At 48.8% G+C, this 14,929-nt stretch overlaps 2 protein-coding genes across 2 annotated transcripts; one reads left to right on the top strand and one right to left on the bottom strand.

Moving 5' to 3' along the window:
* Positions 1 to 267: 267 nt before the first annotated feature.
* ZKSCAN4 (zinc finger with KRAB and SCAN domains 4) lies at positions 268 to 7,268 on the bottom strand. The gene is made up of 3 exons (XM_045203615.2): positions 6,748 to 7,268; positions 5,106 to 5,229; positions 268 to 4,241 (listed from the first exon to the last, which is right to left on the bottom strand). Exons 1-3 carry the CDS (start codon positions 7,126 to 7,128, stop codon positions 3,373 to 3,375), a joined length of 1,374 nt encoding a protein of 457 aa, XP_045059550.2. The 5' UTR covers positions 7,129 to 7,268; the 3' UTR covers positions 268 to 3,372.
* Positions 7,269 to 12,800: 5,532 nt separating this feature from the next.
* On the top strand, positions 12,801 to 14,580 carry NKAPL (NFKB activating protein like). Its single transcript, XM_024570210.4, has one exon. The coding sequence runs from the start codon at positions 12,984 to 12,986 to the stop codon at positions 14,157 to 14,159; it is 1,176 nt and encodes a 391-aa protein (XP_024425978.2). The 5' UTR covers positions 12,801 to 12,983; the 3' UTR covers positions 14,160 to 14,580.
* The last annotated feature ends 349 nt before the right edge of the window (positions 14,581 to 14,929 follow it).

Raw genomic sequence — 14,929 nt, 5'->3', positions numbered from 1 at the left:
ACTGGGTAAGAATTTGTGTGCATGTGACCCCTGCACCATGAACCTTTTCAGACACCTGATAGAACAGCGTCGGTGGAAATGGTTCAGCTCCTAAGCCTTGGAGGATGCAAGGTGCATGAGACAGCAGACCCACAGCTGGACCCCACAACTGGAGCGAGAAATCAGAGGCATAAAAAATGCATGTTGTACACAGAAATTGGAAAAACACAAGAAACAAGTGATTATCTGCGGATGCGGTAAATTGAAGGGGGTTCAGGGAAGAAACAAGACATCCATTTGTGTCTTTGTGGAGTGTTTTGACTTTTTAATAAAGAACTTGGACAAATTTTTAAATAAAATGTTTAGAATAGTTTCTACACACTCTGAGCAAAAATGAAAGTATATTCCTACAATTGTCAACCAAAAACGTTCCCAGGAAAATAGTCAATCTGAAACATTTCTGTAGTAGCAACTCCACTTGAAATGGATGAAATAGCTACTACATGTACAAAGCGGACTGAGAAAGTTTCCTCCGTTGAATTTTTCAGAGGCAATTCGGCTGTCATTCGGGAGTAAAAACAAAAGACTGAAAAGAATGTAGAGATGAGTAGATTAGTTGAGTTTACATAGTGGGTGAAGTTCTCATTATGAACAATCAAGATGGAACCACTCACAATTTGAGATCTCATCACACCGTCAACACTGTCGGATACAGGACACTTGTTAAAGGTGGTCTTTATTATTAAACAGTTGTCACCCCGGCATATTGCAGTTTTGACTAACAACATCAGCGCCGTTCCTTGGCAGTGTCCACATTCTCAGGTTATTTACACAGAATGTACTTGTCTAAGCAGATCCTCAAACCCTGTGAGCTATGCTGTCACGCCTCCTATTTTTTTTCCACTAAAATCCCTAAAAACAATTTTAAAAGGCATAAAAATTGTCATTTTATTCCACTTGATATATTGCTTATATCTCAACTAAGCAGCTTGTTTTACTGGATCTAATTTCATCTGAACATATTTTTTTCTTTTTTGCCCTCCTTTTAAATAGGCTAGAGTTAAACTCATTTTAGAATTCACTTATTAATAAACATAACTTCGTTTTACACACAAGGGGCACATCTAAGACTAGCAGCAAATTAATTATTTTATTTGAAATTACACAAATACAGTTTTTTAGATAACATTTTCATCATAAAATGTCAGGGTGCTTACTGAATAAAATTTAAACTCCTTACTCCAGCACTGAAGGATTTTACAATGTACCGACCTCTTCAAACTTGCCTTCTTTACTAAATTTGAGAAACTCCTTCAGTCTTTCAACTAACATGTCACCTGTCCATGGAGTAAACGCAGATCAGAGCCAGAAGAGACCTTTCCCTCCTCTGAACTGCCACGGCTCACCTGCCATCGTTTACCACTCACGTCGCTTATCCCGGCACTGCCTCACTTACGTGCCTGTCTTAGCGCCATGACCGTACAGGAAGCCTAAGCTCCAGTGTGAGTGTGCGTGGGTGTGCATGTGTGTGCACTTTACCCCTTTTATTGTCAGGAAAGCTGGTACTCAAAAGTGTTTTTCTTCCACACTTCCCTTTTCTACAGAGAAGTGTTTTGTGTGCAGAAGGGGCAGAATGAGTAAAATGAGGCACAGTGGTCCTTTGTTAACCTCAGTAAGTTATACTCGTGTACTCCTTTCTGGTTTATAAGAGGATTTCACACATATCTCTCCACATGATATAAGAAACAAACACCAAAGAAAAATGAACAGTGTTTAAGATCAAGGCCATTAGCAAATATTTAGGAAAAATAAGGAGTTCAAAGGAAATGACTGCTTTGTGGAGGTAACAAAAAAAGGTTAATTTAAAAGAAAATTTTAAAAGGCTAGGAATGATTAAACGGAGAAGGTCTATAGGGTTGTGAGAAGTAAAGGGTCAAGTTGGACTGCAGTAGGGGACTGAAGGCAAAGGTGGCAGGACTGACCAAGGGAGAGCCCTGTGGTTTGCAAAGGCCCTGGTCAGCCTGTGCTCCGGCAGAGCAGGAATCCAGGAAGGCAGCCGAACAAGACATGGCCAGGGTTTCATCAGAAGCTGAATCCGTGCTTGGCAGAACCTGGTGTAGCTGGAAGCAAGTGATAGGCACTCAGCACCTAAGAGAAGATACCAGTCTTGGAAGAACTCACAGAAGGTGATTTGGGTGAAAACAGGGATATCACACAATTCTTGCTGTGAGTAACTCACAGCATAGTCTTGACTTCACACGCTGGCACCTGAATCTTGTGGAATCAGTTTGGGCAGTCACGGCTCCCAGTGTGCTTCTCTGCTGCCCATAGTCGGGTCCTGCTATCGGCTGTCTCCCGATCCATCTTCCTGTCCTCCACCACAGGGCAGGTTTGAAAGCATGAATCATACTGGTTATAAATATTTGGTGCGAATCCTCCGCCCTGGAGGAAGCTTAAGCTCAGCTGGCATAAGCCGTGGCAAACGGATGGCTCCTGTTTGGGAGGGAGAGATGCAGATGGTGTCCTGACACTTGGTTATGCCCAAGAAAAGCAAAGACTGAGAAACACACCATTGAACATCAGAGAGTTTGTGTCCAATTCATAGTCGTTTTGATCTGAATTGATAAATTGATCTTTATTTACCTGATTGTGAACAGTTGCCCCCTAAAGAGCAACAGAATTAATGTGAACTAAGGTGACTGACATTAACTACAGAATGGCGTTCTGTGGATAGAACAGTCTCACAATGTCTTAATGATAAGGAAGCTCTTTAAGACATTCTTAACTGGAAGTGAAGAATATGCCAGTGAAGAAACATGGATTCCTCCTCCCCAACTCTCCTGGTCCTAAGTACTTGGAAATAAATACACTAGATTGACCTCTAAATCTAGAACCTCAGAGAATTCGACACAAACACAGATGGCCATAGTCAGCAGTTCCTCAGAGTTCCAGACATCAGACTTCCAGGGAAGTGAGGGTCATTCTCATACAGCACCTACAGGCAAGGCACCGTGGGGGACGAGACGCCACTGACCCGGCGCAGTGGTGGAGGAGGCAACATGGGCAGAACGAGCAGTCAGAGCAGCTGCCCCTCAGTCAGAACCACCAACCCAGGAAAGGTGGCGGCCCAGGGGATGAGCCAGTCTGGAAGCCCCGGAAGTCCAACGGGTGAGGACAAACTTGTGTCAGGTCCTAGGTCTCCCAGAAAACAATCCAGAGCCTCCTTTCAAACAAGGTTTTCTCCAGTCACCCTCTAGAAAGGGGAAGATCTAACACCTGCCTGAGGACGTGTGGTACCCAAAGCCCGGGCCCACAACGTCTTGGTCCGGAAGGGCTCCAGGGAGGCTTCGTTCAACGAGGAAGGAGCAGACACTTGAGCACCTAAGACACGGGTCACCGAGACACAATTTTTTTCACAACGTGGCTCCTCTGATGTTGTACGAGGTATGAAGTCCGGGTGAAGCCTTTTCCACATGCATCACACTCGTGGGGTTTCTCCCCAGTGTGGATTTTCTGATGCTCAATGAGGCTTCTGCTCCTACTGAAAGTTCTCTTGCACTCACTACACTTATAAGAAACGGGAGCCTGGACATCCCCCTCCTGGCTCGCCATCTTCCCCGAGCCAAACCTCTCCCAAATCTCTCTCTGCTCAGGATCCTGGACATGTCCATCGCCGTGGACCCTCTGGTGTCTCAGGAGATGGGAATTCCGCCTAAAGGCTTTGCCACACACGCGGCACTGGTACGGCTTCTCCCCGGTGTGGATTCTGTGATGTTCGAGGAGGCTGCAGCTCTGGCTAAAGGTCTTCCCACAGTCCTCACACTCGTAGGGCTTCTCCCCAGTGTGCGTTCTTTGGTGCTTGATAAGGTTTGAGCTGTGACTGAAGACCTTGCCGCATTCTTCACACGCATAGGGTTTCTCCCCAGTGTGGACTCTCTGGTGAATGACGAGGGCCGAGCTGCCGATGAAGGACTTGCCGCAGTCTTCACACGCATACGGTTTCTCCCCAGTGTGGATTCTCCTATGCTTAGTCAGGCCTGAACTCTGGGCAAAGCTCTTTCCACACTCGTGGCAAATGTGCCGCCTCCTCCCACTGGTGTTTTTCTGCTTTCTCAGTGACTTGCCCTCCTGTTCACCTGCTTCTGCATGTAGGGGTGTCTGGTCAATGGCTTCACCCAGGTGGCACCGCATCTGCCCCGGCCCCTGTTCTGGATGCTCCTTAGCTAGAGGCATGTCTCTGGTCTTCGTCTGTATTTCACCACCTGAAATAACAAAGGGCCAGCAACTGTCAGTCATGCCCTGCCTCCTCAGAAAGCTCCCTGCTAGTCTGGGGAAGACAAGAACAGCAGTGGTCTAGCTCCAGTGTGGACGAGGGTTTAGGTATGAGAATCAGGATGGAGGCACAGAGGGAGAACAGGGGTACTAGGGGAAGGAGACCTGGGCACGGGAACGGGTCCATCGGGAGAAGAGTACAAACTAAGACTGGAGGGAAGGGGTGAGACCGGCACTGGGCCCTAAGTTCTGGGGATGGTCAGACAGGGCCTTGCACCCCGGAGAGGAGAATAAAGGGCTGGGCAGGATTGTATGCAAGGCAAGTGAACAGACTTCAGAGCGTTCAGTACAAATCAGAGTAAGAAGGAGCCAGGAAAGCAGAGTCCCGTCTGCTTATCCCAGGCAGAGTTGGGCTCCCCACACACAACTGGCCTCTGTACTGGGCAATCCTAGTTGGAGCCCCACAGGAACTCAGACAAGCCCGGCCTCCTGTGAGTCCCTGCGCCCTCATCTCTGAATCCGGCTCCCTCATCGTCGCTAAGTGGCTTCCAGCTTTCCTGTTCTGGTCCTGTGGCCCAAGAGACCCCTCAGCTCTCCCCTCTCTGGGCTAAGCCACAGGAGGGGAATCAACTTGGACTGAGTGTCGGCTCCAAGCCAGACCTGTCCTGCCTCTTCACTCCACTTCACCCAACTAGAGCACAAGACAGTTAAGGTGCTGGTGGGTGACAAGGGTTAGACACCGTGATTCTGAACCCAAACACAACGGGTCCCAGTGGCTTCTAACAGCCTGGCTGGTTCTAAGATACCAAGGAAGCCAGGAAACCTCGTGAGCCTCCGGTGCCCATCCATCTTACCCAGGGAGGTCAGAGCTCCACCGGCCTCCTGCCTGTCATCTCGGCACACGTTTGCCTGCAGTGACTCCAGCTCTGTCCATGCTGGGGAGACAGTCAGAGCCACCTCTTCCATTTTCAGCAGCCCCTGAAACAACAGGTAACCCCCTAGCCCCTCTGCCCTGGATCATCCCAGAGCTGGGCATGTGCAGGAATGCACATTCCTCCCTCACCAACTTAATCCTCCCTCTCATGGCCTGTTTGTCAAGGAAACAACCGCTAAAGAAGGAAATACCTCACGTTAGGGGAAGCGCTTTCCTTTCATCCTAAACAGTCCAGGACGTGAAAAGGTTCAATAAGGGCCAGCGCAGTGAAAGCAGCAAAGCTGTATTCAGACCTTTTCAGCTATAGGGTTTGGGGACCCAAAATACACAGTATGTGAAATGACCTCACAAGCCCCTGCACGTGGCGTGTCCCTGTGGAATGCAGACTTCCCTCCAGACGTTTATAGTTTAGTTTCCAAGTTACCTTCTCAGGTGCAGCTCAGGTTTACCCACATCCACCACTGCCCTCCCACCCTCTCCTGCAGAGAATCTGCCCCTTGGTTCTAGTGTGGGGGAAAATGCGGTTCACATCTGGGAGAGCCCAGGACCTGTTCTTCGTTCAGTGTCACTTTTTGGCAGGAGCAGAGTGAGGAGCCACCCAGTGACTGCACCGCACTGCGGGCCCGTGGGCTGGCTGGAAGTTTTGTTGTGCTCCGTCGAAGGTGCCATTTTAAATATTTGTTATACGTCTTTTTTTATGAACTGAAGCTCTGTAATTTACACCTTTACACCGCTGGCTGCGCGGAATGTTAGGATCCGCGCAGCCAGCGTCTGACCAACCTGCCTGGTGGGGTTGACCCCTTGTCTTTTCAACTAATTTTTTAAAAGATTTTATTTATTTATTTACTTACTTATTTACTTATTTATTTATTTTTAGACGGGGGAGGGAAACATCTATGTGTGGGGGCTTCTGCAGCGCCCCCTACTGGGGACCTGACCCCGCAATGTACCCTGATTAATTTTTTATATTTAAAAAAAAAAAAAGGAAAAAATACTCATTAACAAGAAAAAGAATGAAAAGCGTGAGGATGAGCCATTTGAAATGATTTCACTGTTAGAGAGCTGAGGGGCACTCCCTCCCAAATATTCTAACAGTTAAATGGGGGCGGGGGAGTATTTATTTATTTTTTACTAGCCTCTAAGAGAGATTTAGCATTTCCTTCCACTATAAATGGAAACAACAAAGCCAAGTGGCATAAGCACACCCGGGTAGTTGTGAGAGAGATTACCGGGTTTTTCGCGTCACGTTGCAACCCGGCAAATGTCCTCACCATCACTCAGACTTGTAACCGTTTGTAGTGACCAGTGATTAGGCCCGTCCCTGGATCTCGCTATTTGGCGCATTCATTTAGAGAAGCGCATCCATAGCCTTGTCACTCATTTATAGACGCCCTGCAACTGCATTTCCACGTAATCGAGCTCTTCTGTGATCCTTAATATGTTTAAAGACGTTATTGTGAAAACGAGCCTGGGCTTCACCTGACCGCCGAGGAGGCTCCGGCGGGAACGCCCACGCTCCACGCGCGAGTGTCGGGCTTTTAGTTGCCGCGCCCACCCTCTACCTGCGCCTGGGGCTCCGCCAGCGGCCCCTGCAGATCCTCTAGCAGCGCCACGGCCTCGTCGCCGCTCTGCGGGCGCCGCTCCCGCACCCGGGCGCGCAGCCCCGCGGGCAGGATGCGCAGGAACTGCTCGAGCACCAGCAGCTCCAGCATCTGCTCCTTGCTGTGCGTCTCGGGCCGCAGCCACAGCCGGCAGAGCTCGCGGAGCCGGCGCAGCGCGCGGCGGGGACCCCAGGCCTCGGGGTAGCGGAAGCTGCGGAAGCGCTGGCGCGAGCGCTCGGGGCCCGGGCCCTCCTCGTCCTCCGCCTTCACGGCCCGGATCCCGGCCGAGTCCTCGGCCGCCCGGGCGTCCAGGGCCGCGCTCGCCCCCGACTCTCTCGCCATCCTGGGCCCGGGCCGCGCTCGGGCCTCCCTGCACCGCAGCTGTTTCGGCAGAAGATTCTCGGCGGTGGGGGGTCGTCGTCCGCCGGTCCCACGGCAGGGAACCCCCTGGCCGTAGCTGCACGGGTTGCTCCCGCAGCCGCGCCTTTGCAGCGCCCCGAATCCCGAGGATGCGCGCTGAAGATGGAGCAACGCCGGCTCGCGGGAGACGCCTTCCCGGGCTCTCTAGGAAAAGCCTCTCGGTGGCTGTTCCCGGATTAACCCCTTTGCTCCGCGGCCTCACCTCCACTCCGGGAGGAAGTCGCGGGAGAGGAAGAGTGACGAGTTCTGTACCGCGAGAAACCCCCTGTAAGGGTCGCGCTGGGCCCCCAGGGCTCGGACCTCAGCGGGAGTAAAGAGCTGGCGCTCGCTCGACACAAACTCAGAAGAAAGCGGAGCTTCCTCGGCGCTCTTGGCGCTCTTGGCGTTCTGGGCCGGCGGACCCTCCTTCCCCTGAGAAACCTCACCAGGCAGTTGCTGTGCGGGAGCAAGGGCAGCCCCCGGGCTGCGCCCCTCCAGCGGCCTTTGTCTCTCCTCTCCTCGGAGGCCAAACTGCACACTCACCTGACTGTAGTCCTCACCGTCCACGTACCCTTAACACACCGTAGGCCGCAAACTGCCAACAAAGCCATTGCCACTGCTCCCTGAGAAGTAACTGTAGCTCCCTCCACCCCCATCCCTAGCCGCGGCCCGCTACCACTTTCCATTTCCCGGGCTTCCTCACAGGCATCCCGCTTCCCGAAGCTCTGCTCCCTGGCTTCAAGGACCTGTTTTCCTGCGTCCTTTCTTCTGGTTTTTCCCAGTCCTCATTTACAGTCTAGCATTGCGGTTAGATCCAAAGACTTTCAAGCCAAGTTACCTGGGTTCATAAACCTGGTTTTACCACATTCTAGCTGGGTAACCTTAGTAAATTACTTAACTTCTTTCTGCCTGACTTTCTCAACCTATAGTAAAAGGGAATAGTGATCGTAGATAAAGATGTTGTGAGCAGCAGGTGGGTTTTTTATGTAAAGTGTTTAGAGCAATGGCCGGCCTATAATAAGCTAGGCCTCCCCTAAAGTGGAAGGAAGCCCTGAGACTCCTTTGAACCAGATGGGACTAGATTTTAAGCCACAGGTGACTCCAGTTATTTTGCTGGACAAGATATCAGTAAGTCGCCTTTCCACCCCACGGAATGAATGCAAGTTTGATAGAAGTTTTAAGTGGAAGAATACCCTGCTGACAAGTTCCTGTGTTTTTTTTATTTTATTTTTCAATTACAGTCGACATTCAATATTTTATCAGTTTCAGGTGTACAGCACAGTGGCTAGACAGTCATACATAATACTTTGCAAACTCTTCCCCCTGGTATTTCTAGTGCCCACCCGGCACCATAGTTATTACAATACTATTGACAATATTTCCTATGCTGTATTTTACATCCCCGTGACCGATTTGTAACTACCAATCTGTACTGCTTAATGCCTTCACTTTTTTTCTCCCAGTCCCCCAACACCCCTCCCCTCTGGCAAACACCAGTCTGCTCTCTGTGTCTATGAGTCTGTTTCTATTTGGTTTGTTCATTTGTTTTGTTCTTTAGACTCCACACATAAGTGATATCGTACGATACAATATTTGTATTCCTCTGACTCACTTCACTGAGCATTATACCCTCCAGGCCCATCCATGTTGTAGCAAATGGTAAGATATTGTTCTTTTTTATTGCCAAATAATGTTCCATTGTATATACGTACCACAGCCTCATTATACAATCATCAATTGATGGGCACTTGGGTTGCTTCCATACCTTGGTTATTATAATGCTGCAATGATCCCTGAGTTTTTATTCCTCAGTCTATCCCTCTGCAGTTCAAAGAATAACAAGGAAGGGATAGAATTTAAGAAAATGAAAGGTCACAAAGGCTGTCACAAATGAAAACTTTTAGAAAATATTTTTCTCTTGATGAACTGCCACAGGAGGTAGCAGGGCACTGCCCTGAAGTATTGTTGGCATAATAAGAGAATCTAAATCTAATTCATTTCCTAGATGCGAATGCCTGTGTGTCAGTGACATAGAGAAGCAAGTTAGCAGTTTCTAATCCTTGCAGCACAAAAGAATCATTGCGGAGCTTTTTAAAACATCCTGAGCCCTGGCTGGTTTGTTTCATTGGGTTGGGCATTATCCTGCAAACCAAAAGGTTACTGGTTCAATTCCCAGTCAGGGCATATGTCTGGGTTGCGGGCCAGGCCCTCAGTTGCAAGAGGCAACTGATCAACCTTTCTCTTCCTCTTTCTCCTTCCCTACTCTTCTCTCTAAAAATAAATAATTTTAAAAAAACATCCTGATACATTGGCTACAACCAAGATCAATTAAATCAAAATGTCAGAGGGTGAGTGGGACTCAGGTATGAAAAACTTTAAAATTCTGTACGTGATTTCAATATGCAGGTGAATTTGAGAATTAATGAGTTAAATGATACTTAAAAGAAGTAATCAGGAAAGGGCATTCCAAGATGGCGGCGTAGGTAGACACACTGCACCTCCTCGCACAAACAGAACTGAGAATCGAACAGCAAGGGGGACCAACACCAAGGAAATAGAAAATAAACATTCATCCAGACTGGTAGGAGGGGCGGAGACGGGCACCGGGGTGGAGAGGACTTGCGTGGCTGTGGCGGGACTGAGACTGGCGGAGTGTGGGACAAATGGCGCAGGCAGTCCGAGCACTAGCAGACCCTGCGGCCCCACATTTGCACAGATAAACCCAGAGGGCCGGACTCAGAGTGGCGGAGAGCGGGGCAGGCAGAGCAGCGGGTAGCGCCCCACGGCACCACATTCGCCCACAGATAAACCGGGCGAAGGGCGGGGAGCGAAGCGGATAGCGCAACCCAGGGCTCCAGCTCGGGGAAATAAAGCCTCAAACCTCTGATTGAAAGTGCCCCTGGGGGTTGGGGCGGCAGCAGGAGAGACTCCCAGCCTCACAGGAGAGGTTGTTGGAGAGACCCACAGGGGCCTGGAGTGTGCACAGGCCCACTTACTCGGGAACCAGCACCAGAGGGGCCCAGTTTGATTGTGGGTGTCGGAGTGAAAGATTGAAATCCGGAGGAGAGTGAGGCGGGTGCCATTGCTCCCACTCGGCCCCTCACCCACGTACAGCGTCACAGCGCAGCGACCAGCGTTACCCCGCCCCGGTGAACACCTAAGGCTCCGCCCCTTGAAGTAACAGACGCGCCAAGACAAACAAACAAAAAAATGGCCCAAATGACAGAACACTTCAAAGCTCCAGAAAAAATACAACTAAGCGACGAAGAGATAGCCAACCTATCGGACGCACAGTTCAAAGCACTGGTTATCAATATGCTCACAGACTTGGTTGAATCTGTTCGAAAAACAGATGAAAAAATGAGGCCTATGCTAAGAGAAACAAAGGAAAATGTACAGGGAACCAATAGCGATGAGAAGGAAACTGGGACTCAAATCAATGGTATGGACCAGAAAGAAGAAACAAACATCCAACCAGAAAAGAATGAAGAAACAAGAACTTGGAAAAATTAGGAGAGGCTTAGGAACCTCCCGGACGCCTTGAAACGTTCCAACATCCGAATTATAGGGGTGCCAGAGGAGAAGAGGAAGAACAAAAAATTGAAAACTTATTTGAACAAATAATGAAGGAGAACTTCCCCGATCTGGCAAAGGAAATAGACTTCCAGGAAGTCCAGGAAGCTCAGAGAGTCCCAAAGAAGCTGGACCCAAGGAGGAACACACCAAGGCACATCATAATTACATTACCCAAGATTAAACGCAAGGACCTACATCCAAGATTACTGTATCCAGCAAAGCTATCATTTAGAATGGAAGGGAAGATAAAGTGCTTCTCAGATAAGGTCAAGTTAAAGAAGCTCATCATCACCAAGCCCTTATTATATGAAATGTTAAAGGGAGTTACCTAAGAAAAAGAAGATCAAAAATAGGAACAGTAAAAATGACAGCAAACTCACAGTTATTAACAACCACACATAAAACAAAAACGAGAGCAAACTAGGCAAACAACTAGAACATGAGGGTTATCAATAGGGGAGTGGGGGGGGAGAGAGGGGGGAAAGGTACAGAGAATAAGTAGCATAGATGATAGGTGGAAAATAGACAGGGGGAGGGTAAGAATAGTGTAGGAAATGTAGAAGCCAAAGAACTTATAAGTATGACCCATGGACATGAACTATGGGGGGGGGGGGAATGTGGGAGGGAGGGGGGTGGGCAGGATGGAGTGGAGTGGGGGGGGGGGAAATGGGACAACTGTAATAGCATAATCAATAAATATATTTTAAAAAAAAAGAAGTAATCAAACAAACCCAAAATGTGGGACAGAAGAGCCAGGTTCTTCATCAAATAAATGGCATCTTTTTAAAAGACAGCAGAGAAAGGTGAACTATCATGAATTAAAAGAGACCGACTAGCTATATCAAGCAAATGCAACAGTAAACCTTGTTTGGACCTGATCAGAACAAAGCAACTATTAAAAAAAGATGTATTTGAAACAACTGGAAAAACTAGAACATAATGACATTAAATAATTACCGTGAATGTAGTTGCCCTATGATAATATGGTTAAAACAAAAGTCTTCATTTGTTAGAAATTCATAATAAAGTATTTGAGGGTGAAATGACATAATGTCTGGATTTGCTTTGAAATATTCTGAAAGAACTAGAGGCACAAAAGAAATGGTACAAAGATGATTGCTGAAGTTGGATGAGAGGCATGGTGGGTTCATTGTAATATTCTCTTTACACTTGTTTATGTTTGAATTTTTCCATAGTAATTTTTTAATTAAATAAAAAAGTTGCCTTCCATTCTGAGTAATTCAGCCCAAAAGCCTTCTGGTGGAGCCAGAGGAAGCGGGAGAGGAGGCAGCAGCCCGGCCCAGAGCAAGTCTGGAGCCCAGGAGGAATGAGGGGATTGTGTTCACAGGGGCGGGGAGGGACGCCGCGGTGGGCGAACTGACGCTGAGACAGCGCCATCGTGTGTGCCACAGACCCCACTCGAGGGTCCGAACCTTTGAGACTGGAGCCCACCGGAGCCCAGCCTTTCATCTGAGGTCTGAGCAAGAAGACATACAAGAAGGATTCGTGAAATAGGTGGATACACTTAACATGTTAGGAACCATATTAGTGAACAAAGTGTGTAGGGGAAGTGGTTCCAAAACCACAATGTTTCTGAAAAAAATAACTAGAGATGGAGACATCTACGAGACTGAGTTGAATGCTTGCCTGTGCCTGGGTAGAACATCTGTGAATTTAAGAATAAAATCATGACTCCGGCCCTCACTTAGCTAAGAGGTTGAGTTCAAACTTTGATTCCAAAAGAAGTCCTGACTCTGGCTCCCAGGTGGAACCAGTGGGATCGGGAGTCGTCAATGAGCCTATTTCCGCCGTGAGGCTGGTGCGCGGGCTCCCCCCTGCGGACGCCGAGGGGAAGGACCGGAAGTGGATACAGGGGGAGCGAAGGGTAGGTTACACGTGGGGAAAGCGCGACAAGCTAAGAGGGACGTTTCCACAGGGAGGGGTTCACTGGTGCGCATTCGTCTTCTTGTGTTCCCGCAGGGCTCGGGTTCGGGAAAGTGAGCCCCAAACACAGGGGCGGCCGTGCCTGGGACCCATTCGGGAAAACACCTCAGACTGCCTCGGCCCACCGGCGGTCGGGGCGTCGCCTGGTCAGCGGCCGGAGGCGGAAGCGGAAGCGGGACTGCGGTGGCGCGCCTGTGCGAGTGGAAGTCGTCGCCCGCCACGTTCCTTGAGGTAACGGCCCCTGTTGACCCAACTGGTCACCCGTGAAAGCGCGGGCCATGGCGCCAGTGTCCCGGTCCCGCTCTCCCGAGGACACCCCGGGCTCCCGGAGAAGGCGACGCAGCTCGCCAGGGAGCAGCCGTTCCTGCTCTCAGGCCCGCGGCCGCGAGGGCCTCGGACCTCCGTGGGGTCCGTCGGCCAGCGCTCCTTACCTCCGCAGTGACCCGGGGTCTCGAGAGCCCCCTGGGCTCAGCAACTACACCTTCTGGTCCCCTCCCTCCACGTACTGGGGAGGACACCGGTACCATCACCGCGACTACCCGGGCGACCGGCAGTGGGCGGAGCACTACGAGGTGAAGGAGAGCTACCGGCAGAGGAGGCTGAAAGAGAGGGAAAGGATCGGGGAGCTGGGGGCTCCCGAGGTGTGGGGCCTGTCTCCCAAGTACCCGGAGCCGGATTCTGACGAGCACAGCCCAGCTGAAGGGGAAGACGTGAAAACTCAGAAGACCAGCAGCAGTTCAGAGTCCAGCTCCGAAGAAAAAAGGAAAAAGAAGGCCAGTCATTCAAAAAACAAGAGAAGAAAGAAAAAGTCCAAAAGAAAATACAAGAAATATTATGGTAATAGTGACAGTAATTCAGACCCTGACACTAATTGTAGCTCTGATGAAGGGAAAAAGAGAGCCAAAAAAGCCAAGAACAAAGACAAGAAAAAGAAACGCAGAGGTGGAAGTACCAAGAAAAAGAAGAGTAAAAAGACTAGAAAAGAACCAAACGACTCAAGTTACAAGGATTGTGAAGGGGAGCTGCCAACAGATAACTGGTTTGAGCACTCGGACATTACAGATACCATGGATCTCATCGGTCCAGACGCGCCTGCAATTCACGCCTCTCAAGATGAGAAACCTTTGAACTATGGCCATGCTCTGCTCCCAGGTGAAGGCGCAGCCATGGCAGAGTATGTAAAAGCTGGAAAGCGTATCCCTCGAAGAGGTGAAATTGGTCTGACAAGTGAAGAAATTGCTTCCTTTGAATGCTCAGGCTATGTTATGAGTGGCAGCAGGCATCGCAGAATGGAGGCTGTGCGACTGCGTAAAGAGAACCAGATCTACAGTGCAGATGAGAAGAGAGCCCTCGCATCCTTTAACCAAGAAGAGAGGCGGAAGAGAGAGAATAATATTCTGGCCAGTTTCAGAGAGATGGTGTACAGGAAGACAAAAGGGAAAGATGACAAATAAGGACTTTTGTTCTACAGCTGGACTTTGAACAACAATTTTCTATGACCAAAGTAGTTTTTAAAGGCTTTATGGTGCTACTGTACTTATGTTAGTAAGTTGTTGAAGAAAAACCTGCTTTTTGAGATCTCTTTAGCAATTTATTTTCAACTTAAAAGGTAATATGTGCACATGGTTTTAAAGATATTCAAACACTACAGGAGAGTCAGTAAAATGTGAGCCTTTACTGAAATCCCTGATCATCCTTCTCCCCAAAGAAATCTCTCTCTCTGTCTCTCTCTCTCTCTCTCTCTCTTTATCTTTCTTTTTGGTGTATTCTATATCTGTCCATGAGTTCTTTGTACATACAAGCATAATGTTGCAAAATAAAGGTTGGAGCTATTAACCCAAAGGGGTTTTGTTTCCCTGACTGCTCTCTGTGAAGGCTTCATTTATTTGCCCCAAGGGGAACCACGAAAACTCCACAAAGAACAAAGGATTCAATTGATTGAATACCTTTAGTTTCATTTAACAGACTGAATTTTTAAAAATAGAGGTTTACCGGCATACAACAGAAGTGCAGCAGGAGGACAGTTTTCCTGCGTGGCTTTAATAGGACATTGGCTTCTTTCTTCTTTGTTCTCTATGAATCATTTTCCTCTTCAGGCTGGTTTCTCTCAAATAAGCAAAAGCTCCTGAGTTATGTTATATATTTTCTGGTCCACCTCTAAAAAGAGAAAACATTTTTTGTCTTGGCATTGCAAACAATCCTGAGGTTCAGCCTAATTGGATTA

This window comes from Desmodus rotundus, chromosome 12, assembly GCF_022682495.2.
Source record: "Desmodus rotundus isolate HL8 chromosome 12, HLdesRot8A.1, whole genome shotgun sequence".
NCBI lineage: Eukaryota > Metazoa > Chordata > Mammalia > Chiroptera > Phyllostomidae > Desmodus > Desmodus rotundus.
This window is presented reverse-complemented; position numbering and strand designations above follow the sequence as displayed.